The following is a 27,950-nucleotide window of genomic DNA, read 5'->3' on the forward strand; positions in this document are numbered from 1 at the left end:
ACCACCCTCCCCCACAGCTTCCTTTTTTTGGGGGTTTGACACTTCCCCTCCCTGCATCCTTTACATTGTATTTCGTGTTAATAGTGTGCTAACTGTCCTTTCAATTGGAAATTCTTGCCACATACCCCTCCCCAGCATCATCCATTTTTCTTTTCATTTGTGCTGATAGATTAACCCATTCTTTGTGGGGAACATTACCAAGGAAGCATGTACTTTTATTTTCTTCTATTACTGTACCATTTTGGTGTTTTTCCTGATAGATTTTGCATCAGTCGCATTATCCTATTAAAGAGGACCCATAAGCTTGTGATCAATAAAAGAAACCTATAACCACAATTGTTATTTGCTTTGTGAATCAATCAGATGCGACCTACACAGGTGTGCGGTTGGAAGGGAATTTCGAGGCACACGTCCAACACCTGAAATATAAGGTCCAATGATGTGAAACATTATGAAAACGTGTGTGCTAATGGTGTCATGGTAAAGGGATGGAGGTAAAGGGTTTTTATACTTTCACATTTCACATTCCAACTCCACAAAAATGTTGTCTGTTTTCAAAACGCTCTATTTTTTCTATGAGGAGGAAATCTTAATAAAACTAGTTGCTGTTATACTTCATCTCTTCTTACTATCTGGTCACCAGCCTGATAATTGTCTTTCTTTCATCTGTAGTCAGCCAGTACAGTAAAAAGATCCGCCAAGAACTGTGCCGAGACACCAAGTACATCACGTCCTACAGTCAGAAGGAAGAGATGTTGCTTCACGAAACTTACATTGACATCTCGATGGAACTGGTCAGCGACGCCAATGAGAGCATGGGAGTTGTGAAGTGCTTGCCTGACCTTTTCGATGACAATGGGGTGATCAATGCCGAAGGGGAAACCGTATTCATCTTTGGCGATGCTGGGGTTGGAAAGTCTGTGTTGCTGCAAAAGATCCAAAATCTGTGGGCCAGGAGAGAGCTCTTCAATGATGCCAAATTTTTCTTTCGATTCAAATGCCGAACATTTAGCTGTTTCAAGAAGAGAGAGACAATGTCTTTGAAGGATCTACTCTTCAAATACAATTGTTTTCCAGATGGCGACCAGGAGGAGGTCTTCCGATACATCTTGCGCTTCCCCCACACTGCCATCTTCACATTTGATGGCTTCGATGAGATCCATTCTGACTTTGACGTTAGCAGGATTCCTGAGATCTCCTCTCCTTTTGACTCTACGCACCCCATTGTGCTGCTCATGCATCTTCTTAGTGGAAAGCTGCTCGATAAATCAAGAAAGGTCTTAACAGCCAGGACTGGGACGGAGGTCCCCAAAAATATTGTCAGGAAGAGAGTGATGCTTCGAGGGTTTACTAGTGAAAACCTGCAGAAGTACACCAAAAAGTTCTTCAAAGACGAAACGTTTCAGCAGCTAGTGTTGAACCATTTGGGAGCGAACCCCAATCTTTGCAGTCTATGCTCTGTGCCTCTCTTTTGCTGGATTATATTTAAGTCCTATCAGCATTTTCACACTAAGTATGACAGCTACCAGTTGCCTAAATGTGCCATCACCCTAACGGACATCTTTTTACTCATAGTTGAAGTCTACATAAATAGATCAATGAAAACCAGCCCTTTGAAGGGAAGAACAAAGAGCCAAGCGGAAACTTTTGGAGCCTGCAGGGATGTTTTGTTTGCCTTGAGTAGATTGGCTCACAATGGAATAGCGAAATCACACTTTGTGTTTGGCCAAGATGAAGTGTCATCCTTGCTATCTGACCAAGACTTACAGCTGGGGTTCCTCAGAACGGTGGATGAGTACACTGGGTGTGCAGATGAGTCCACCTTTGAATTCTTTCACCTCACCCTGCAGTCCTTTTTTGCTGCTTTTTTCCTGGTGCTGAATGAGAATGCCTCTGCCTTTGAGATGCTCAAGTTCTTTAACAAGTGCTCCATCCCAGAGACACGCCAGCACAGCCTCTACCCCATCCCTTGCTTTCGAGACAGGAACATCAAAAAAGAGGATCCTTTCCGAAACAATGAGCATTTGCAGTTCGTGAACCTTTTCCTGTGTGGTCTTCTTTCCAAACCAAAGGAAAACCTCTTAAGACATTTGGTTCCACCCATCATCATCAAGAAGAAAAGGAAGGTGCTCAGGCAGTACCTCTTTAGAGGGGTGAAGCTGCATTTAAAGATTCTCCCACGAACAAAAGATGGCGAGTTCAACAGGGTGTCAGCCATGCCCAATTTCATCTGGATGCTACGATGCATCTCTGAAACACAGAGTCAGAAAGTAGGGAAGCTTGTGGCCAGGGGCATTTGTGCAAATTACATCAAGCTAACATTCTGCAATGCACATTCGGCAGACTGCAGCGCCCTGTCCTTTGTGATCTGCCATTTACAGAAGCGTCTGGCTCTGGAGCTGGACAACAACAACATCAACGACTATGGAGTGAAGCAACTCATACCATGTTTCAGCAAGCTCACCGTGGTCAGGTACCGCAAGGCATATCTTTATTTAAAAGTAGGCTGGCTGGATGGATGCTGGGTGGGGGCATTTAATACTAATGTACAGAGGGAGTTGGAGCACACTTCTCTTATGCATCCTTTTACGCCAATAAGGGTGAAGATGTAAGGGAGGTAGGAGGGTGGGGGTGGAATAGGTAAACCTGAAATTGTAATAATTGTCTGTAACTTTTATTTCAAGCAGTGATAGTTTCCTTTTAAAACAAGTGTTGGCAAAGTCATTAGGTGTGGCTTGCAATTTGAGTTGTAACTAAAATATTGAATAAGCCTGTTGCCGTAAAAAATAAAATCAAAGCAACAAACATATTCTTCTTTTATACAATGAGATAAACATACTAAAGTGTAATTCAGTGTACCTTTGAGATTTAAAATAGTCCCCCATAGGAGGCAGAATGATAGTGATACACCAAGCAGCCAATAGCATGAGGTGAGAGATTAATACTCATGTGGTTGGAGCCAAAGCCCACTGTATGGGCTAAAGAATTGATAACAATAGGTCAAGCAGACAGCTGAACTGTCAAGCTAGACCTAAAAGAGCTTGGCCCTTGAACACCCTGCTCTCAATCCATTGTATGAACTAGCCCCACTCCAGCCTTCTCCCTGCGTGTAGTATAACAGGCTGTGGTCCCCTGACCAGTTTGAAAGCTGTAAGCACAAGCTTCTTTCCAGGCATATGCATTTAATACTGCACAGGAACTTCCCAGCCACAGCCTGTTACCTTTGTTTGCAAGAAGAAAAAGGGCTGGACTGCAGGCTCTGCTTTTAATTCGGGTGTTATATCGTGGAGAAGTGTAGCTCACTGGTTAGAGGAGGCATACCCTGAAGCAAAGGTCAGACCCGGGACCAGGGTTCAATTCCCGACGCGGCAGGGTCCGGAGCCCAATTGTCCACGGACTCGATAATTCTCGCTTCGGTGCCCACTCTAAGCACGAGTTCACACTATGCAGCTCTGGGCAACAAGCTTGCTTAATCTCCACAACGGCCCTCCCGCGGCGGGATGCCTGGCTTTCACCTTGGGGATGCCCAGTACGGGTTATCTCACAGGGAAAAACCAGGACGGGTTCCCAATGCAAGCGCCAAGATGCCCAAGGGTAAGTTGAGCGCTATATAAGAACACATAATAATAATAATAATAATAAATAATATCTGGTTGAAGACAAAGTATTGGCCTTATAGTTTCTGACAAATTGGGGTTTGTTCATAATCTGTCCTCCCACACCCATAAACTTTGGGATTTCCATCTGATATGCCTTTGGCAGCTTCCATTTTCCCACGTGAAACAATATCGATCTCTTAGCCGCTCGCACAGTGTCTTAGGTGCTGTGGAGCCATCTTTAGCATCTCCAAGTGGCTCCACAGACGCGGTGTGTGACCGTTGTGTACTTTTAAAAAAAGGCACGAGCTTTAGTGAAGCAAAACACTCATCGTTATTGCCATCTCCTGGGGAGGTCCACCTTCTGTGTAACTGGTGCATAGAATCTGGAGAGAAGGGTGTATTCATGGAATTCATAACAAAAATATTAATGGCATAAGGAAAAAGTCTGATATTTTGAAGATTGATAATTGTTGGAACTACACACAACTCAAGAAAAAATCGAAAAACTCACATATGATTCTGCATTCAGGCAGAAGTAAACAACATTGCAAATGTATGCCAAGTCAATTAGGAATATTCTTTTGACATAACCTATTTATATTTATTAATATATGTAGTAGCCCTTCTAACAAAAGTTCTGTAATGAGCAACACTCGTTCCAACACAACATCTTCCAGTAACTATGCAAATCTATATTGTGAATATATTGTGATTTGGGTAGTGAGACATGTACCTGGTTAGTGAGATACGGATGCAGACTACACAAAACATACATTATTCAGAAGTGTACATATGTGCTTTTTCTGGGTTGAACAAGGAAGTATGGTTGGGATTTGGTTCAGAGGAGTTTAAGGAATGGGAAGGGAAAAAAGTTTTGTGTTCCATCAGTGGAAACAAGATACGAGATGTTTGTCTCCCATGGAAATGGTGTGGAGGGTGGACAGGAGAGGACGCGGATTGGCTGCCAATGACGAGGGATGTCAAGAGACAGAAAAACAGAAGGCAAGCTGAGCCCCAGTCAAGAGTCCTGCCTAGAACCTCTAGTGTCGAATGGTCCGGAGAGCAGGGGAGTGGTTGATACATTTAAAAGGTCAAGTAGATTGAGGATGGTGCAAAAGTGGGTGTGGTAAGCAGAACTGAGGAAGTTTGATACATAGGCTGTTGCAGTGAAATTCACTGTGTGAAACACAGATTGCAATAGATTAAGTGAATTGAAGGATGCGAGGTGATGAGCTACCCAACTGAATACCAGACGTTCAAGGGTCCTAGAGAAGGAAGTTGGGGTACGGGCCGGTTGTTGGATGAAGAGGTATCCGCTGTCAACTTTCTTAGGAAATGCAAGACAGTAGAAGATTTAAAGCAAACTTGATTTCCCTGTTGTATAATGCGCACTAAGGACTGCCTGAAACGACTGGATATTGTCTTTCGAGTTCTTATCTTACAGAGAGACAGTCCTACACCTATTAGGGGGAAGCCTAAACATCCCTTGCCTTAAACTTCACAAGTCAATTATCATATCCATTTCTTTACCGGCCTTGTGTTAGCCATACTGATCCTTCCCCTTGGAAAAGTCTTCTTCCTGTAAAAACACCAAGTATCTAGGAGTTTTGACTGCAATGAAAATGTTTGTAATTCTTCCTATGGCATGGCCTTCCCCAATGGATGTGCGAAGTAATCAAAAACGCTTTTTTAACCTTTTAATAATTCCTTAGTACGATTTGGTGTTGAAATATGTTCTATGTTATTTGATCAACGGGCCCAAAAAAGGAGAGCTCTGGATTTCTCCCAGCCCAAAAAATGAGTCTCAAAAACTGTACTAGTAAGTAATACCAGGAACAGTGTGATAGATTGTCAATTCTTGTTTTTGTTTCTTCTTTTTAGTCTGGTACTTGTAGTTTTGCCTTTATAAATCAAAGGCTATAAGTCTCCGAGTGCAGAGAACAGTCCAAAATCAGATGTATTCTTCACACCTTACCTGGGACAAAACTGGATCTCTAAATCCCTGGGATTTAAATTTGAGGAAAATTACAACACTTTGATTGTAATGTATTTTTGAGTCTTTTTTTAGTATGTTTGGGCACAGGCAAAAGCATTTCCTTTTTTTCAAAAGCATCTTCTCGCAATGCTGACCCCTCCAGTCTAATGTCGGAAATAATGTCCACGTCAGCATTGTTTTGCTCTGTTTGATTCATGTCTTACTCCACCCTGAATGTCTTCCTCTTTTGTTAGATTCACTTATTTTATTTTAAAGTTATTTGCTTGAATTAAAATCCAGGAGAGTAAAATGTATTTGCATAATTTATGTGAATGTTCATATGATATCTTAAGTTCTCACGTGCCGGGGGGCTGCATCGGCAGGTTGAACACCTTGTCAATGCACCGTAATCTGAAGGTCCCAGGTGCAAATCCTGTTACTGCCAAAGTTTGATTTGTCAGAAATTGAAAAAAAACCACTCTTGTGAGGTTAACTTCTATTGGCACATGAAAGTGAATGTTTGTCTTCCCTGTCAATAAGAAGTCTTATGACGTGGGCAGTTATTACCATGGTTTGCCCCCATTGGAAGCCCATGATGCACCATTATGCACCAAGTGTAGGTCTAGTCATCTGTGTTCGGTGGCAGTCAGGGAGGGAGAAGGGATAGTGGCTGGAGAATATAGCAGGGTGGTCGTGCGGCAACAAGACTTAGAGGATGCAGCAGAGAACAAGTCAGGGGCATGGAGACTTGGGGGCCATGGCCGCCAAGCTGGGCAGTCCAAGAGATAAGAATAGCGGAGAGAGAAGTACAGGCTGAGAAACAGAGACAGGCAGAGCAATTCATGATCTATAACATTGATTACTTTCCTGGTAAGGCAAGTTGTTTGTGCTACATGAGCTTCGGATGCGCTTTATGCTCATTATTCATGGCAAGCACTAAAAAAGTATGATAGGGTCTAAGGGAGAGTTTAATGACCTGCCTCAGTTCTAATCCCCTAAACCTATAATTGAAAAACAAATCAAGGAACTGGGGGTCTCATCAAATCCTGCAAATTGAGCGGAAATGTGAAATAGAGGGCTGATTAGTCCCACATAGCAGAGGAGGGAGTAAAAGAGAGAGAAAGAGAAAGAGACAACCAAACGCAATCTAAGAGGACCTTAGAGCGGAATTTTGGATACCCATCAATTGTCTGTGTGATCAATCTTATCATCTGGTCATCCAATCCAAAATAAGATGCTTCTCTTGATCATAGAGAACATCTAAATGGAAGTGATTTCACTCAAGGATGGTCCGAGGTTGTCAACGGATTGGAGTAAGAAGACCAACCATAGTAGGATGATAGAACAATCGAAAGGAGTGCAGTGCTAACAAAAGAAAATAGAGTGGTGTGTTAAAATAGAATTGTGAGAAAACACTACTAATTTAATATGTGTCTCGCATTCTAAGTAAAACAACAGTGCAAAAAGCAGTGTTAAACAAATAACTGCTGTATAGAGAGGTCTTTATCTCTCTTTTACTCCCTCCTCTGCTATGTGGGACTAATCAGCCCTCTATTTCACATTTCCGCTCAATTTGCAGGATTTGATGAGACCCCCAGTTCATTATTCATGGCAGTCCATTAACACACATTAATGCCCACATAAGCAAGCAATACTACTAAATTATTAAAGACCCTACAAAAGTGTAGGTTTCTGATGTGTGTCACTCAATAGTTAATATTAATACGATTATTATGGTATCTTTTAATATAGGTAGATTTAAATAATGCGGATGGGAGAGCATTAAGAGCTAAATGATTAGTTTGGTTGGCGTTCTGTACTTGTACTTGCAGGAGGAGGATCAATTCACAAAGCCTTTAGCACACCTAAGTTAAACTTTAGTGCACAAATATGTTGGTTTATCAGTGAAAACTCACATTATGCATTCACAAAACCTGAATTTACTCTTGCGAAATGAGTTTCTCACACATATTTGCATGAGAGTAAATCTCATTCCACAACATAGTATATTTTGCAGAGTAAAAGGGCTTCCACAAATAGTGTATTTGAATATTTGCCTCACAACCTCCTACCCTGGACATGTCTGAACATGTACTCCTGTCAAGGGCAGAATATAATATATATTATTATATTAACATTATTGTAATGTGTTATATATTATATTACCATGTTATTTTTGCAATATTACGTACATCCTGTTGTATGGGAGGAACATAAAATTCACAAAATAATTCCATAGCTACTCCAGGGAAACAATGACTGTAGCAGTAAGATGTATTTCTTGAAATCTCTTCGACATCCAAAAAAAGAGAGAAATGTATTATAAACTGGAAATCAACCTCCAGGCGAATAGGCCCTGAGGCTTCTGGTTCACACATATCAACAGCTCGCCTTAGAAACTACCAGGGCATTTGGCAGCTAATGCCAATAGTGATTCGGTTGCACTGCCACCTAACCTTGAGGAGTTGCAATGGAAACGAATCAGCCACTCATTTCTTAGAGACCATCTGATAGGTGCTGGATGGTCAGTGCTGGCAGCCATCTTGGATTGCAGCCTGTGGTATCCTAATGAACACTTTCTGATCTTTCAGCAAGCTACTGAGTAATGTAGACCTATTCTTACCCCCTTCAGTCAATTGAATTGGATAGCAGCTCATACGACGTGTGAGAGTAGTTCCATGATTGAGCTGAGCGTATTTCCCCCGTTAACTCCCATATGATTTGCTGACTCGGCTTCCCTGAGAGCCCCGGGTGTATACTACATATTGACGTTCCCGCCTGCAGAGCAGTCAATCGATGAAGACGATGTATTTCTGAAGGGTTTTCTTCTCTTTCTGTCACAGGCTTAGCGTTAATCAGATCACAGACCTTGGAGTGAAAGTGCTGTCTGAAGAGCTGACGAAGTACAACATCTTGACATTTCTTGGGTATGTTGCTTGTCATAATGTCATTTTCTTGAAAAAGTGGTGGCTTTTCAGATGCTTTGTATTTAATGCTCAGTCAGGTTCCATACCAGCAGTTCATCCTAGAAGCGATGTTAAGACTTTGAAAGCACGCATTTAACAGATCTTGCATTTAATATTACTCATAAGGCAGAACATCTTCATTTAATGTGAAACGCAAATACACACTTATATAGAGCTATTGGAGATGAGTTGCTTGGTTCATTTAAATACAAATTACAGACAGTTTTCTGGAATTCACTGTGCAGTTTTTTCAAGTATTTAAAATCTCATAGACCCAGATAAGTCAATCACTCAAACTCATATAAGGCCAATGTTTCATTTTCAGGTTAGGAAGACCCAAACCCAAAATTAACTGGAATGAGTTTAAGCGCTGTGTAGTCATAGCTTTTCTCTGTGACAATTCTCTACTTTGTCCAGTAGGAGCATAGTACTGGGCAAAGAGGTTGTATGCACAGATTCACATCCAGTCGGCGTCTTGAGTAGTCATGTGATGGGTCATTGCTGCACGATTCAGTGCGCTTGAACATCAATTCAGAGATGGAAGCTCACACGTGACAGCACGCCTCCCTCCGTCCCTGCATCACCTCCCATAAGGCCCCCATTTGTCACTCTTCATCTTAGGGTTACTATATTGAATTAATGGGGAACACTGGGGACACTGAAAGTGAGTCAATAGACCACCACCTATTTCTGTGTAGCTATATTTGACAAAGTGCAATTGGTTTGCCATAGAAGCAGTTTTGGGACGCACCAAATTCAATATATAGTGGCTCAAGTGCTAATAACAAAAACTTGCCCAAAGTGGTTGGATACTTCTAATTTTTTCCATCTTGTTTTGTCATGGAATAATTGAAGAGTCCTGAGGACTTCTGGAATTTGAATGGAGCACCATGCAAAAGTATTGTATTGAATGGAAATATCATGTGTTGTGATTTAAGAAACTTAATAAGCTCAACTGGCTACCAATTGAAGCGAGAAGCTTATTCGAAACTGCCTGCATAACTCTCAAAGCTCTCTACACTGGAAGTCCAAGTTACCTTGCCAACAAACTGTCAAAAGCTAGCCAAAAGAGACTTCTGCAAAGCTCAAACACTCTGCTGCTGATTCCACCCAAATTGAATGCAAAAAAATCACACAACCGTTCCTTCTCTGGGAATGCACCCAGAATTTGGAACACTCTGTTTCAAGAACTACGTGACAACCAATCATACCTATACTTTAGGAAAAACCTCAAACTATTTCTTCTCAGCAAATACCTGAACCTACCCTCTAAAATATTCGACTCGCACTGATGCACCTCCCCCCGCCATCGAAGACCATGTCTCTACGGCCAAAACTACTGCTCTTCATTCCGCCAACCCCTGTTACATCCTACCAGCGCTGCCCCAGACTACATTGACCACCTATTACATCTCCTTTTGTATATTACTTCTTTATAGATAGATTGCTGTATGTTGGCAAACTATTTTCCTTTTGTATTCCTTGTAAATACTGTCTGTACAATCTTTGTAAAGTGCTCCGATGCCCTCCGGTCAAGTTCACACCAAATAAAACTTGAAAAATTAATAAGAGGGGTAGTTGTCCTTACCAGTGCTCAATCATAACCTCGCAGAACATTTAGTTGCAGTGTCTTGGTGATGTGGAGAGGTCGGGCTGGAAATGGGCAATCATCACGGAGGTTATAATGCAGCAGCTGTTCTTGTTTGATCATTACTTCTTTTTCTAGAATTTTGGGAATGAAAGGCAGGTGTCAAGAAGGCTGTGATCTAGAATATCTTTTTTATTATCAGACCTAGTGTCTATTTCACAGAGGTACAGGTTGTTCAATTTTTCATGGATACGTTGAGAATCAGGCAGATATATGGTGCGAGCATTGTTATTGAAGCTTTGACCAGTTGCCAGGCCATGGATGATGGGCACTAGGAGTCGCCTTCCTGGCTATGGGTAAGTCAAAAGCATGTTCCATTGTGATAGTCTTGAAAGTAGTGGGAGAAGGATTGTTAACGATGGCTTGGCTGGAATCATTTCATGTATTGAAGTCTCAATGTAAATTCTGGCGATATTAGTGGAGAAGTCGAGGACCTCAATACAATGCTGCCCAAAGGCAAGCAGGTTACTATGTCTGACTCCGGGAATGCCAACATCCAGGATGACAGTTATGGTATTCTGAGAATGGTTCAGGGAACATTGCAATCCTCTTTAGTAGGACTTAGCTTTGCCTGAATCATCATGTGATTGTGGGGATATGTGGTCAATGTAATCAGGTTGTGCTTTCTGCTTCACAACCCAAAAGTCTGAAAAAATGTGCATCTTGGGAATACCTTGAAGACCCCTCCATGGGCCAGGTTGGGATGTTTCTATGTCTGCAATTGTGTTCATTGCATCAGTCAGGGGGCCCCTGTACAACTCGCTTTGTTTCTCAAGAGGAGCTGCAAATGCATGTAGGTGGATTGTTTAATGCAGCAAGAGATCCTTGGGTCTCAGGTGCTCAGTGATGGTGGGGATTTGAAGCGAGAAGTCTCCTAGGTGGAGTACAGGCCTCTTTTCTGTAATTGGGCATGTTGTCTGCAGGGTGATGTTGCAGGAGAAAATGTCATGTTGTAAATCCTGCAACGTGGGTTAACAGCAACCGACAAATGTTAAGCTTCGCAGGGAGAAGAAATATCTTTCTGAGAACCAAATAAATGTTACTAGGACCTCACTGATGTAGGAGATCAACAGTGAGTGAATGAAAGAAAGTCTCTTGTCTACCCTAAAAAGATATCTGGGTGCTAATAATGAAGACAAATGGAAGCTGCTCAACTCAATCGTAGACTAAATCCAATGATTGCTATTAACTGGACATATATTTTTGTAAGTGCTCTGCCTATGGTCACACCTTGAGAAGCAGACAGTTTTTCTCTCGCATTGAAGCGAACAAACCTTTTACGTGAGGTGCATTTCCTTCTTCTTAAACTGTTCAGTCTTGAGAGAAATTCCTGGCATGTCGGTCATTCAAATTGGATTTTCTCTGGCCGGAGTTCATGCCCAGATTCTTAAGTTACATTAAACTTGTAATAAGATAACATTGCTTTCATCATCCATCAAAACTGCTCCAAGCCTTTGCAAGGGAGTGAAATAAAAATCGAGTCTTGTAGCCAGAGCCCAGGGGCACAGGCCGAGCAGAAGCGTAAAAGACTACGCTGTGACCGCACAATCCACGACAAAACTGCCTCTTAACGTATTTACTAAAGAAGAAAATGCTGTCAGGCTAAAAATAAATTTGACACAATAAGAAAACGAATTTGATAAAATAATAAAACTGCATTTCATGCAAATGGACAAGACCATGTATCTCCCATCCAACTTCCTAATTTCAAAAAATTAAAATGACTTCCACACGGTAAAAACAACAAATAATTGAAGAACATTTCAAATAGCTAAAACGTAGACATCCAAATGATGCCTGCAATAAAACAGGGTGTGTTGTTAATTCTGCTCGAGGTTGTTGTGTAAGAGAAGGTGGTTATGGTTATGGTTATGGAAGGGAAGCTTATGCATGAAATGTTAAAAATTTGGACATCGTAACTCGTGTGTCAAATGTCACTTCATTTAGGATGTTCATGGGCCCCATGTTTCCTCCATCAGTGCAAGAAAAGAACAAGTCTCCCCAGTTTCAACAAGCTAGGCGTGATTAACATGTTGGAAATGATATAGTTCTGCTTTGAGTTGGTTTTAGAGAAATCCCTATGAAAATGTAAGCTGTGCAAAGATTAATAATGGTGCGTCTATATCTGTTCCCACCTTGTGATGTCTGATGGTAAACTGCACCTGTAAACCTGTGTTGAATTCCAAGACAGCCATGCCCCACAATAATTAAAGATCCGCATTGGGAAATAACCAGGAGGCACCTACATTGTGCTAGCAGTGGATTTATTTCATTTTTGTTATATTAAAGCCCATCAAGGATTTGATAGAAGTATTCGGAAGAAGGGTGAAGTTCAGCTCCTCTTTTCAGGAAGCTCCTTGTCATTAACACAAAGCTCATTAAACCTCAGTGGAACTTGCCTGAAATCGTGTAGACCAATTTGGGAAATGGAAGGAAGGCAACCAATTCCTTGGTTCCTCAATTAAGGCATTAACAGCATGACAGGCAAAGCATAGCACTATTAATGTAGTCTACTTTGGAGCATGTCCCAGTCGAGTGTGCCATTAAATACACAGATGACCCTAAGTCGCTCAACGTAAACATGGATAAATCATAGGTTCTCAGTAAACGTAAAAATAAATTTGATGGCCATCAAATCAATTGCTCTGTTTGGAATCTACTTCAACCTTCCAGGGCAAAGCCACCTGAACGGCATTGCCATATTTGAAATGTTAAAAATAAAAGCCTGTCTGAGTGTCTCTGGATGTCTTTTCTTATAGAAGTCAATTTCTTAAATGGTTATCAGTTATATACTACACAAGGCAATATATAATTAAATTAGAGTACCACCACTTCATCCTTTACAATACTTCAACCTATTAACTTTGACCTACCACCACATTACACCCTCTTCAAAAACACTTGCCCTAAAACTGACCGTGTCCCTTCTACTAACCCTAAGTGTAACCCTAACGTTTAACCTTAATTCCAAACTAATTCAAGCTCAACTTGTAACTCTTAGTCTAAACCTAATGATGTTAAAATACATTAAATTAAATGATAGTCACTTGAATAAAAATAGGGTAAAAAAAACCTTGACAAAACCTTTAAGTCTGGCTTGTGTTTTGCATCCCAACTAAAGTACTAAAAAAAAGCCTTTGGTGTGGGAAAAACAAAACAAAATACTACAGATTTCTGTGTATAATGCATCTTTGAGATAACTTATGTAATGTATTCTGATTCAGTGTACTGTTGAGTGAGATGTAAAATATTCCCTCATGGGAATATTGCATCATGTAAAATATTCCCTCATGAACCAAGCCCACTCTTTGGATTTTTAAAGAATTGGTAGCGATAGGCATAGACGAGAACTAAAAATGGGAATTCAAACCAAAATCTTAAATCCAGGTACATTTTAAATTAAGATGTTTTCTTGCAAATCAGATAATGTAGGAAAGTAAATTGGATGTAATTACATGATTTTATTAAAAAGGAAATGTAACACTTGAGTTTACCGCTATGCTAAGCCTGTTCCCGACTTTATCACCAATTCCCTTTAAATTATATTTCAAATAATTTGTTCAATTAAGTTAAAGTCCAGCCCTACCCTAAATCATGTCAATATTAAGTTATGTCTCTATATTATCATATTAACAAATCAACATAAACATTTTTTTGTTTCTTACGGAAACCAAAATTCTTACATAAAATTGGTTTTATAAGGCTGTAGCACATGTAACGTTAATTAGGTATGCAATTTTAATAGATAATTCAATATTTATGCATAGCAATTGGAACATGGCTCAACGGGACATATGTTGGTTCGGAGAAAACTGTTCTAAAAGTCACCACTCTTATCAAGTTAGTATTAGAGGATTAATGGTAGTTATTATTTTAACTTAAAAAATGGGATGAAAGGAGCATTTCTTAATAGAATGTCTCATGAAGTGCATATTCCTAGAGAGAGCTCTATTTCTGTTTCTTAAGCATAGGGAGTTCAAGAGAGAGGTTGTTTGTTCTCCTGAGATTACATGAGCTCCCAGGGATTTTGAGTTTCTGGGTCAAGTGCTGCTCTACTTACTTCGTTACACTGTCTGTTCTCTATCACAGCTCAGGCTTGGAACTCGGTGTGTGGAGATTGTATCACGCATGCAAAGTATTGTGAAATGTAGGATTATTGCCATGTATGGGCCAGATTCACCATAAAATGAAAAGGTATGTGCGGAGATTTGCATCTCCTCCTGAATGTACTTATAACATTTGTTTCTTTTCACAAACCTTCCAAGAAGTAAACATGAAAAACTGGGCTAGAACCAGGTTTCCAGACCTACTACTGGGAATATTATAACACATATCCCACGGGCTTTCTATACCCCGGTGTGGGAATCTGAAAACTGTAGAAGTACAGGAGGAGTGGAATCCGCTTTACAAATGCATATATTTTTCTTTCTCTGTGGGAGAAGTATTTTTCTCCAAGGCCTACCCCTACACATGCTTCAAATGTGGGGACGATCCATTCCTGGAGTAAATCTCTGGCCCTTTCCAGGGTGAGAATGGGTTGGATTGGAGTTTGTGAATGCTTCTGTGTACACTTACAGGGAAAACACAACTTGTAAAGCCGACTTTCGCAACTTCCATAGAATTTGCTACAGTGGGTTTCCCTTGAGAAAGCCATATAGTAAAGAGATGTATGCGTGCCAGGAATCCTTTTGTGAATTCCTGGAAGGTGTAAATGAGATATTTTATGCCGTAAACATCTGTTTACAGCTGGGAGCAACCTTTGTGAATAGAACCCATGTTTGTTGTAGAGAAAGTATCCTACTCTACCAATTCCCAAGCAAAGTTTGTATCTCACACTTACTAGTGTGGCATGACATTGACTCTAGTGTAGAGATATGCTGTTTTCTCATGTTGTGCATTGCACTTTCTATGTTTTTCTCACAACTATGATAGTGGACACTCGCTGGGGAAAGGTACTCCAAATTAGTGCGCTCAGCTACAGTAAACCAAGCTAATGGTGGTGGCAAAAAAGTTTTCCAGATAATTTTTTGTCCCCATACTTTTTGGGGTGAAAATTGAAGTATTCAATATTAAAACTGCAGATTTTGAATCAGAAGTCCACATGTTTGGTGTACACAACTTCTCAAATAAACTATTCAAAGCATAGACCCAGGGTTCAAGATTGGAAAGGTAATGGTTATAGGACCAACCAATCACACTGAGTGACTGTGCCATTCTATGAAGAGATAGTCAATCTCATTTATTGATCAGGCAATAAGCAAAGTGTTACCTAATTTAATTGTTTGATTCAAGCAACCACCAATGAATCAGGACGTCGCATTGATAGATCCAGGCCCCAACCTTGCTTTCGTGCAGTGTATACGATAGCTCAGTGGCTTGAACGCTGCTGCAGAGATCTGCTTGTAACATGCATGTCATTCAATCAAATCAGCACTGGGTCCATTTTCATGCTTCTGAGACTAAAACATAATTGCTGGAAAGTTTTGTTATAGTAACATCTGTGACATAATTGGAAAGGCACTGCACTCCGATGTGTGTAATACATAAAATGTAGACACATTTTAAATTATTAGTCTTATTTCATGTTTTGTGATAGTTTAAACACCTGGGTATGGTATCCCCTCTGCAATGTATATTGTTTAAAACAAGTAACTTTGAATCATGGTCCTTTAATGCCATCTCCGTGACACCAACAAACTGCTCAGCCTTCATTCTCATGATTTATTTCATTAGCAGTGCAGCAATTTGCCATATAACTGATAATTATTCCTCTCTATCATTTACGCTCTCTCTCCGCTTATTGCTCTCCTTCACTCTGTCTCTTTGCCTTCTTTCTCTCATGCTTTATCCAGATCCCTTCTGCTCTTTCTCAGTCTTTCTTTTTCTCTCTCTCCTGCCTTTTATCTCTTACCCTCCCTTTCAAGCTCTGTCTCACATTTCTTTCACATATTATCTTACTGTCACTCCCTCACTCTCTCTTTTTCTCTGCCTCTCTCACTGTCTTTTCTGTTCTATCAATCTCCTTTTCTCGCTCTGCCTTGCATCACCTTTTTCTATATCTTTTTCTAAAACTCTCAAATTTTCTCTCCCACCTACTTTTTCTGTCTCTTATTCTCTAGTCCCTTTTCTATCCATATCTTTAACTCTCTCCATCTGATTCCCATTTACTTTGTCTGTTTCGGTTTTATTTTGCCTTTTTCTCTCTCTCTCTCTAAACTTGTATTGCATTCTCTTACACTCTCACAAACACATGCACATTCTTTTTAATTCACTTTTGCTATCTTTTATCCTCTTACTCATGCTTAATTGTTCTTTCTTTTCATACGTTTCACTTTACAACATTCCCTCTCTCTTTTCTGTCTCATGTTCTCTCTCATTTTCTCATCCTTTCTTATTGTCTTTCTTTTACCCTCATAAATTCGTTTTCTCTTATATTTGTGTTTTGTGTCCTTTATTATGCTTCCTTACTTTCTTCTCCTCACTGTCACTTTCTCTCATCCGTACTCACTCACCCACTTACTCTGCCTCTAGTTCTGTCTATATGGTGCACCCTTTATTGCCCGTCTCTCTCTCTCGCACTCTATTCCGCAAACTCTCTCTCACCAGGCCCCAAAAAATCAGAAAATTGATTCCTGGTCTGCTGTTCTAGTGACTCAAATAATCTACTCAACCTACTGTAATTCGTTTGACCAATAAACTTGTCTCAACTTGTGTGTTACTAGTCAAATATTTGATTTCACTGAGTTGCTTTTCCTTCATCATTACAAACGTTAGCATCTTGAAATATGTGGGTTCAGCATGTCTGCTGTACAAAACAAAACTCTTTTGTTTGATTTAATATACTGAGATTTTGCTCCATGTATACTAAAAATCTACCCCACCTATACAGTTAATATGACACCTGACTCTGCTCTTAGTTCCCTAATGGATTTGCCTTCAGGGCAGGGACAGGAATGTTTCTCAGTTCATCTTAAAAAGGCTGTCACTTAAAAATAAAAATACTAAAGAATCATGTGGAAGTACGCTGCCATTTCTAGACAGACTTTTTTTGATTGAAATGGCCACCGAGTTTCCCACTGCCATGCAGTTTTCCTGATAAATCCATATAGAGTACAAAAGGTAATGTGTGGCAATCTAGGTTCAACAAATATTTATCATTTGCACATCACCAAGTAAATTATTCCGATTTGTTTTGATCCTATCAAAATGTTTGTTTACATCTTACTTTAGAATTGCAAAAAAGTGCTTTCCTAATAACTGAAACATTTTTTGAAACAATTGCACACTTCATTTAGAAGCTATTTAACTGTTGTGTGTCCAGCACTATTCAGTCCACTTTACAAACGCTTCTTAACTTTGCAATTAAAAAAAGATAAAAGCAGTTTGTAAGAAGACATACGCTGACCTTTCACCTCTTTCTTTGCCCAGCAAATGTGAGGAGATAAAAAGAAGATTCAAATTATTTTTTATTGCTCATTCACTTTCCCAATGAACAGAACACCTGCTCTTTGCCAGCTGGAGTTCTCATGCAGGGCCAGTAGGCCCAAAATATAGCTCACCCTGATACAGTCTGACTGGGGCCAGTAGATTTTGCAAGGTCTGCTCACTGTCTCATGGGATAGACAGATATAGTTATCACAGCAGTATTTTGTAATATTTGGCAGACCTTTGCTCACTAATATGCTGTAGTATTGGTGCTTCCCACACACAATCTTGGTACATGGCACACCTATGCTTTTGATCCCTATATATCAGTATGTTTCTGAATGGAGAGCTCTACACATTTCTGAAAGTGTTTTAGCATATTTTATATTGCCCCAGTCTCATGTCGAGTGACTTGTTTCTCTCCATGTATTTTCTCGTTCAGGTTATACAACAACCTTATCACAGATGTCGGTGCCAAATATGTTTCAGACATCATTGAAGGATGCACAAAGCTGAAATATCTCAAGTAAGTGGAGTCTTCTATCTGAAGAAACCTTGGAGTAGCAGTGGTGTGTGGATGTATGGATGTGATTGAGTGATGACTCAGGACACAGACTGACTTATCCCACATTTTCGAAAGTGGCACACAAATTGCATATCCTCCTCACAGTCCGGTAATATGTACAGGATGCCAGAATTATGCGCAACCATCGATTGTGCCAGTATTTTATCTGCACATATTGATACTACTGAAGTTACCTCAGCTAAGTGTGCCAATCACCACTGTCAGATCGGAGTCATTTCCTCATATTCATGGGCTATTACACCCCTTTGATACCCACACATTTGCTAGGCATCTACAGCTGATTTTCTTTCATAGCCCCCTTATTGCAATATGCATGGTTAATAAAAAATCTCATACTATAACACAGCATCTCATAATATAGCATCTATGATGTGTTGAAAAATCCCAAATGACTAAGTGATAGGGCCAGCCATCTTGTTATTCAGACTATAAAAGCAAATAAGCGAGTGGTTGAGCCAATATGTATTTGAATGAGTTTGGCTGGGTGCTCGGTGAAAGAAATAAAAGAAAGGTTCTGCAATTAAAAGCAAGTTTTTTATCCAATGGGTGTTTTTACTATCAGAAAAGTAACTTTATTTTATCGGAGAAAAGCACCATTGTGCAAAAATCCACCTTATGAGATGGTGAAAGGTGGCAGAAAGTTTGAAAAAAACAAGAAGGAACAGCAATAGCAATGACAAAAGATTGCTAGTACAAAAATAAAAATATTTAAAAAACCATCAATGGGATAGGGAACAAGAAGGGCTAAGGTATGAGGGTCATCCAGAAAAAGGAGAATGCCTACTACCTTAAAATATATCAAAGTAGCTATTTTTTACATCAATATGTTGCCAAGATTTATACACTATTGGATATCTGAAATACAACAAGCATTTGCACTGCAATCGGTCTAATATTTGTTAAAGGTAGAACTATTGGTGTTGTAAATAAGAATGTTTTTTTACTTATTTTGTTTTGTTTGTACTGTAGTGGATGTATGTTGTTTGTAGTGGATGTATGTTGTTTGAATTTGAATTGTGTTGTGTGCAATTGTGTGGTGTGTGAATAGATAGGGGTGAGAGCTGTATAAAATAGAAAGTGAGATTGAGAGGGTCAGGTAGTTTGTGTATGAAGTGGTGAATGAATTTTTCATAAAGTAGTATAAATAGTGTGTGAGAAAGAGAGCTAGAAGGGGAGCGAATGTTACAGATGTATAAAGAAGTTGTGGTTGTTTATGTTGAAGATTGCGAAAGAAGAGGAGCAGAGTATGTGTTTGTAGTTATTATTTAATTAGTAATGGCATTGAAAGTGTGTAGAAAGACATAGAGTGAATTAATATAATAAATGGTGGATTAGTGTGTGAGAGAATGAAATTGTGGTGAGAGATAGATATGGAGGGCGTTGTGGTAGGGTTGTTTGGGAGAAGAGTTGCAAGGTGTATTTGTACCTTGTACAAGTATGTAAAGGTAGGTAGTTTGTGTTGGTAGGTAGTTAACCTGAAGGCATTGGACTGCTTCATATGCACACCAGTTGCATTATAAAAGGAATTTTTATTTTTTGTTTGCAAGAAAAATGCCATAGACAACCAGAAGGTACACATGCATATATAGAGTATACACACACACACACACAATGTACACACCAAATGAATGCACACATATTACCTAGGTTCCCATATAACATGCACACAATGTTCCCACACACATGCAATTGAACATAAACAGGCTGAACCCAGCAGCAGCCCCAGGGTGCTGCAGTTTGCAAGCTGGGCCTGTGTGTGGGGAGCTGTCTTTGAAGCTCTGCACGCGACGCGATGCTGCGTGTCCTGTTTATATAGCGTGAACTTACCCTAAAGATATGACAGCGCTTCATATGAAAACCAGTTATATCATATGAAACCCAGTTGTATTACATAAGGACATATCTTTTGTAGGCACAACTGAGTTTGTTAGACCCACAAGATGTTTAGCTTTGCGGCAAGAATTATAGCCCCAGATTAGTGTAGCACCTTTTTAGGATCAAAACCCAAAGGCATGCTGTACCATATTCTTGTAAAAGAAAAAGCTGCATAAGTTCTAGACAAGAATAAAGCCATGTTTCACACGAAAACAGACATAGCCTTTGATTCCTGATCCATATCTTATCAGGGCTGTCTCCTTCCTGGAGCACCCATAAAACACCTTGTCAGTAGTGTTAACACTTGCAATAAACTCTGCTTAAGAGTACCAACATGCTGGCTTTCACAGAGCAATAAACTGAACCCTCCTGCTCCACCTTTTTGAAACAATTGCATTTTGTAAACCTTTGTGTAGGGATGAAAAATGAAACACACACAATGTACACAGGCATACACACAGTGCAAACACACACACACACACACACACTGAATGCATACATATTACATATGTACCGAGATAATATGCACACAGTGTTTTGTCCCAAACACGAACATTTCTCTGCCCTTAACTCTCACAAAAGATCTTCCTTTAACACCTTCATGCGTACAAACCTGCAAACCAGACTCATTTTTCACCAATCTACTTTGTTTGCACATTCACTAATCCAGTAAGTTTTGTTTAAACTGGATGTTCAATGTAATTTTGAATCACTTTTTGTCAGGATCGGCTGCAACAAAATAACCAGCGAAGGAGGAAAATGCCTGGCCCATGCCATACAGAAGAGCAAGTCCATCTTTGATATCGGGTAAGTGATATCACCCATATTTAAAACTTTTGTATTTTTTCCACTGTTAACTATTAAAATGTAGTCTACACAGCAGAGACCATAATGGCTTGCTAGAAGGAAAATATACATAATAGTTTATGATTGAATTCTGTCTTTTCCGCTTGAGAAAACTCAGAGCCTTATGCCAGAAGATTTCATGAATGCAGATTTCTCAAAACATTACCAGAAGTTTCCCTATTGTTAAAACACACTTAAAGGATCTGTCTTGAATCAGAAGGAAAAACAATATGGTATCTGTTTGACCATTTTCAATTCAAACATAAGAGATATGATCTATTTGTTTAACAGAAGTGTTATTGACCTAAACTTATGGAACAGGAAGGATTAGGAAATGTGTGTGGAAAATGTAATCTCAAATTACTGTAGCAAAAATAAAATGAGATTGTATACTTAAACCAACTGCAAATTGATTACCTTTTTTCTTTAAATTGAAATTTTAAATTCATTATACCAGATGTGAAATCTACAAGAATGGTGAAAGAACAAATATAAGTATGTCTTAATTAGTTAGAAATAGTATATCATATGTGGTTTTAGAATAAAATGTTGTTGGAATATTTTGATTTTAAAAACCTGTGCAGTAAAGGATACTCTTCTTTTCAGTACATCCTTTACATGTGATTTGCATAGATTGTGAAGTGTAATATGAATTACTAACAAGAAACAGATATTTACTGTTCAGGGTGAAATTGTGAAACCTCAATATCTTAGCTTGGAAGTTTGGAATATTAATTGTTAATGTTAGTTCTGAATGTTAGTTGTTAATGCCAGTTCTGAATGTTAACAATTTCAACTACTTTGCTTTTGTGTTATTCAAACAAAATATTTTCTAAATCGAATCCGGGTTGGTTCAGGAGTATTGGTATCACATGGGAAATAGAAATAGTGTACTCCCCATGCCAAACTTCCTGCACCCTTTGCCCCCACATGTTCACTGATACCTTGCATGCATGCTCTGCCCCTCACCCACACCCGTTATGTTCACACATAATGTCATAAAAGCACGCACAAGTAGTCTCCTGCACATGCTCATGTAATTTGAGTCATGCACTTAATCCCTCCTTGACATGCACAGTTGCTGTCATTCTTATTACCACTCACTCTCTTACACACAATCTACATCATCAAAACTGTTTTACTTATATCAAAACCTGTCAATCTCTCCGAGAAACAGACTTTTGACAAGCAGACAAATCTCACATGCAGAATACCTTTCCCACAGAACCTCTCTCTCTCTCACTCTCTTACTTTCTCATGCAAACACAAAGATAAATTTTCATGTGTAGTTATCCTAATACATTGTTCAGCTAGGTGCAAATCATCCATTTTGGTGTGATTCTTAATTTCAGAGTGAAGGTTTACACCTAGATTTAGGTTTGCGAGAATCCACTTCCTCAAATGATGGTCTGGAGCCTACACAACCCATTTTATGACAGGAAAGTTACTAGTAGTAATTTTCCTTTTGTCTTCGTAAAGAAAAAACAAGCATTTGCAATGCAATCGGTCTCGCCTTTAGGACCTTATATATGTTTGTAAAAAAAAAAGAAAAAATGTTTTAAAGTAAATTAAAAATATGAAAAATAAAATGATTTCACCAATTACTATTCACCTTGGACTACAACCATAAAAAGGCACACACTACCTCCTAAAATTAACATTTTACTACATTCAAATTTAATTTAGCTGCAATATTTTAAACAATATATAATTATATGAACACTACTTTCAAATCACTTACTGCCCCAAACGCTACACTTTATATTAATTTTATTACAAAATTCATTGTAGATCATGTTTTTAATTCATTTTAAAAAGAGAATTCCTTTTTTAATTGCGTTATCTGTGAGAGTAAAGTCGTTTTACATTTAATGAGTGGCAAAATAAATGTTGCTATATTAAAATGTAAATTAATTGGAATAAATTATCTTTTTCATACAAATTATTGTACAATATATAAACTTTAAAACGAATCTTAATTAATTGTATATTCTTGCTTTATGGTGTTAATTGTTAAGTGTTATTGCCTCCCTCCATTGATTTTTATGTGAGTGTGTTGTAGTACCAGTGGCGACCATGTCTGGTGCTTGACTTAATTCAAGGCTACATTTTAGCCTGTTATCTGTGAATAGGGCTCAGTTTGTCCACCCTCGGGGAGGTGCCAGAAAGAGCAGCTCGCTTGAGCCTTGCCAAAGAAGAGGGCCTGGGTCAGGCAAGGTTGTATGCTATGATCAAGATAATGGTTGGGTGTGAGCAGCGCCTAGAAAGCAATGCTGAATGGGAGGCACTGTATGTTGCAGAGTCCAGCAGGTATGCCAAATTGTAGGACCAGGGATGAGCAGGGTCTATTGGCTGAAGCCAAGGGTATGCAGGATGAGATGACAGGTTGAAAAGGGAGGCATGTGGCATGCCAGAAACAGGAGACAAAGGAAAGCCATTTAGCTTGTTTGAGGACCATTGACCCTAGTATCTGCTTCCACTGGCACAGGGGATTGATGAGGCCAGAGATGAGACCCTCTTCTTGGTCCCTTATTCTACTCTTTGAGAGTGCATGTCATTCAAACAGCAAAGAAAATTAAAAGACCACCTCCACCATGCCACACCATGGTGACTGCTGGCTCCTCAAATATTGCCTTCTCTGATTGGAATGTAATCTCTAATGCACCCTCAAAGCTCGGTGCAATGCATATCATAGGATGGTAAATAATAACATTTCTGTCACTCAGAGGACTTGGGGGCAATATGTACGACGGCCAAAATAGCGCCGCGCAAATTGCGAGTCTTTTGCAACTTGCAACTTGTGAGGCACTATTTTGGATGTACAACATTGTGTTACACACGGTTAGTGATTCCCAATGGGGTCGCAAATAGAGAGGCTCATGAATATTAATGAGCCTCTCGCAGTTTGCGACCCCCATTAGGAATGGCAGGCCCACCCATGTATGGTGGCCTGCTGGGCTCAGCAGACCACCATGTCTGTGACTGCTTTTAAAAAAAGCAGTTTTTTAAAAAATGCACCCCGTTTTCCTTTAAGGAAAATGGATTGCATTTAAAGAAAAGAAAATGTAATGTTTTTGTTTCATTTTTTAGGGCAGGCACTGGTCCCTGGTACCACTGCCTGCCCTTTAAAAATATTTTCCCCTGTGTTCACAAAGGGGAAGGGGTCCCCTTCCCTTTTGAGACCCCATTACCACCCTGTTGAAGAGGGTGGTAATTTGCGTGAGTTTTGCAACCGCAATTGCGGTCACAAAACATTTGTACATAGAGCTGCTTTCGCTATTAGGAAGGGAAAGCCACTTCCTAATAGCGAGTCGCAAAACCCAAGTTTGCGAGTCGCAAAAAATTGCGACTTGCAAAATAGTGTTTGTACATACCCCATGCCATTTTTGCATGCACAAACGGGTTTGCAAACCCATTTGAGCAGGCAAAAATGGTCGTACATCTGGCCCTTGACTTTTTGAAAATGTAAACTCTTAGAGATAAACATAAATGTATATTATAGCAAGGGCCACTGGAATTTTACAGCCAGGGAGGGTCAAATTATGCAGGGTTGAGTAATTATGCGGCAAGAAAAGGCAAATTATGAGGCCTTATGTTACATATTTTGTGACACTATTACTTCATCATTTTTGCACTTGTTAACTCTTTCTGGGCATTGGTTGCACCTCATTAGTGCCAGTTTAACACACAAATATAGCAATGAGCTAAAGAAAGGTGACCAGTCAACCTTTGCAAAGGACCATCCACTGTGCGGCAACACATGTCACTGCATTTTTATGAACTTTTGAGCCGTTTGAACTAGAAACAAAAGTTTTTTTGTTAAAATCTGCAGATGATATGGCAGATGATGGATTATGTGGCAAAAGCGGCAAATAAAGAGTTGTGCAAAAATCACTGCGGCAGCACAATTGCATAATTCCAGTGGCCCTGATTACAACTCTTCTATCAATTTTGGCTCACAAACATTACCGACCCTATTTGGCCACATAAATGCACAAAATCCAAAATTAAGACCTAAAGCAACGTTTGCCTGATTAATCAATACAGATGAAAGGTTGCCCAACTGGTCACAAACCTCGAATGAATAAATATGTTCTCTTTGCTTTTCTTACTTTATTTTAGTATGTGGGGAAACAAGATCGGAGATGAAGGAGCGAAGGCGTTTGCAGATGCAATGAGGAATCACCCCAGCTTAACCAACCTGAGGTAATTGTTGTGTATTGTCCTGGGAGTGATTTCAGGAAAAGAGCAGAGGTACAGTGTGCGGTCTTAAAATCAGGGACAATTCCAGCAGAGTCAGCCACGTGCCAGGCTTACAGAGAAGTACAATACTGCGCATGTCATTACAAATAACAAACTAGGGCCAGGCTGAGTGGCTGAACAATGTACCCATCTGACACTGGTAGAGGGGTGACATCAAGAAAAATAAATATGTTAAAGGAAAACTCATTTTCTTTCCAAAAATGTGGCATATTTAAATGACTGGGGTAGGTTGTGCAAACAATAAGTGATGAAATGAAAGCCATGATTTCAAAAATCATTGAAATTGTCCACAAACAACCCCATCCCCATTTGTTTTAGGATGTTATGAAGTCTATCACAGCCTTGCTTTATCTTTCATTGCATTCTTCTCGATACAGTTGTAGCTTTCCAGTCTACATTCTCTGCATCCCAAACGTGTTACATTAAATTTCATGAATCTTCTTGGGCTTAATTACAGTCTGTAATATTTCAATCTGGTTACACCGTTTATTAGGTCTCGCATACGCAGCACGCAAGCGCTGCGTTGAAATGTGACCTCTTGGAATCACTTCGGAAACTTGTGCATGTACTGCACTGTTTCCAATGAGCACTTGTGCACGTACGGCGTTTACCTTGCGGGAGCGAGCAGTGGCGCCATCTGTTTGCAATTATCGCGCCTGTGCTTTGGAAACAGATGGCGCCGCTGCTCGCTCCCACAAGGTAAACGCTGTACATGGCCACGTGTCCCAGCCCTGAAGATACAGGCACGGGGACATGACAATGATCATGTAGTTTAATAAAGCGTAATTTCTGGGATTTGACCCCAGGATTCGGAATGACATGTTACAATTTGGCCACTGTCTTTCTAATTCCTTCTCAAAACGAAAACCCACCCACCCTGCTACTTACTTGCTTTCCTGTGTCTTCATTCATAAAAATTATTGTGTCCTTGTGTATTGTGACTGATGCTCATGTAAAGAGCGAGAATACCTTTGGATTGAGTTCCCGCAAAATAAAACTGCAACAAATACCAAAAAAGGTTGTGCTCTGGCTGCCCAGCATGGCCTTTATCAGCTGTCGGAGACAGGAGACGAGTGAGCAAGGGTGCTGTGGTACAGCAACTACCACACAGGACTCAGTGAGGATGGGCTGGGCAGCAGCTACCTGGACACTACCGATGGGTCATGAAGGCAGAAGTAAGACAGCAAAGCAAACATGGATCTAAAGAGTTGCTTATTTTTATGCCGTTTATTTAATTCCTTTGTTTCTTTTTTGCGTTTTTTATATAGAGCGGACTTGGTATTCCTAGCAGGAAAGACAGGTCAGGACACACCTTGTCCTGCACTCAATTCGATTTTTAAGTAATGTAAATCATTGTAAAGAGTTTGTTGTTTTTATTGCCCCCCTCGTGTTGGCAACACAGAAGTTGCTAGGAAACAACAGGTGGTATGGCCTGGAGACATGTGCGCCACAACCTCACCTCCTTGTCACAGGTGCGCCTCCGATGCTCGGTGCACCAAACCTTGCTAAATCTAACCCCACAGTGCAGAGAGGGCGCCCCGGCTCCCCCTCGCCCTCTTCCTCACAGCCAAACTGCATTCATACGTCGGCCTCGGACTCAGAGCGCGGAACAGAAATGAGTTGCCCGCTGTAGGAAGACACGTCGCAACGCTTGCACCCGGAGCCTGTTCCACTTGTGGCTAGCAGGAAGGAAATCACTGCAGACAGGAAATGATTGCAGGTTGGCGTGGGTCTGCTTCTCTTTGACTGCCCCAGCTTGCATCTCTGAAGAGTCGGTGTAAAGTATGGTAAACCTGTGAACATTGGTGATTCGGGGCACCTGGTTTCTGTACAATGTCCCACCTCATAAATGCGGCAAAACAAACTCGCTTTACTGTTGAGTGAGAAACTGTTAAATGGCTAAACACTTATAAGGTCCCAAAGGCAAGACCTATTGGCTATGCCAATGCTTGTTATTTTGTACACTTTCCATCAATCCACCTGTCCACACATCCTTCCATCCGCAAATCCAAACATCCATCCATCCACACATCCACTCATCCATCCAAACATTCATCCACCCATCCATCCATCCATCCACCCATCCATTCATCCTTCCATCTTTTACATTCTTCCGAGTTCACAGTTAACCACACAATAACCTCCCCATCCTTCTTTAATGTGCATTTAACTCACCACTCCTTCTTACTAGATAGATATTTGCCTTTTTGCTTATGGTGTGAGCTCATTCACAGAAGTGATGTTGTGCAGTTCATTTTTCAAAAAAGGAGACCGAGGTCAATGGATGCTGACTCCATTCGATTTAAAATAATCTTGCATTTTTCTTTTTATAGTTATTTTATAGTCATTTGGAATTATCTTCTGTTGCTTTGTATTTGTCCTGAGCTTTGGGCCCTGGTATGTCTTCAGGATCATGCAATGATAAAACTGTGGTAATTAAAGAGCTGAAGGTCATGACCCTGACCTTCAAAGGTGCAGAGATGAGTCTTCACTGATTCATTCTCACCTTCGAGCAATATGTGTCCAAAGCGCGCAGTAATGGACCATGGTCTGACATAGCAGGGCGGCCGCTGTCGGTGAGAATAAGTAAGAGTTCTATATTGGCGCATAAACTATATAAGGGTTATATTGGTGCTGGTACGAATGAACGTCAATTGAATGAAGTCTTGGATGGAACAGAAGTCACATCGAGGTGAAACCCGATGAAGGTTCTTTAGGAAGAGATTACTGTTGTGCCTCATTAGAATTCATATTTATGACTAGAACT

At 40.0% G+C, this 27,950-nt stretch overlaps 1 protein-coding gene across 5 annotated transcripts in view; it reads left to right on the forward strand.

Annotated features, from left to right (window-relative positions):
* Positions 1-27,950, forward strand: part of NOD1 (nucleotide binding oligomerization domain containing 1) — a 559,036-nt gene that overhangs the window by 222,592 nt on the left and 308,494 nt on the right. For all 5 annotated transcript variants that reach the window (XR_014970015.1, XR_014970014.1, XM_085630630.1 and 2 more), the window contains 5 exons: positions 673-2,473; positions 8,418-8,501; positions 18,056-18,139; positions 20,798-20,881; positions 25,043-25,126. Coding sequence is in view for 3 of the 5 variants with exons in the window: in XM_085630630.1 (XP_085486756.1) it covers positions 673-2,473; positions 8,418-8,501; positions 18,056-18,139; positions 20,798-20,881; positions 25,043-25,126 (2,137 nt within the window). In the remaining 2 variants the exon portion in view is untranslated. The remainder of the gene's footprint in view (positions 1-672; positions 2,474-8,417; positions 8,502-18,055; positions 18,140-20,797; positions 20,882-25,042; positions 25,127-27,950) is intronic.

This window comes from Triturus cristatus, chromosome 10 (genome assembly GCF_964204655.1).
Source record: "Triturus cristatus chromosome 10, aTriCri1.1, whole genome shotgun sequence".
In the NCBI taxonomy this organism is placed as follows: Eukaryota; Metazoa; Chordata; class Amphibia; order Caudata; family Salamandridae; genus Triturus; species Triturus cristatus.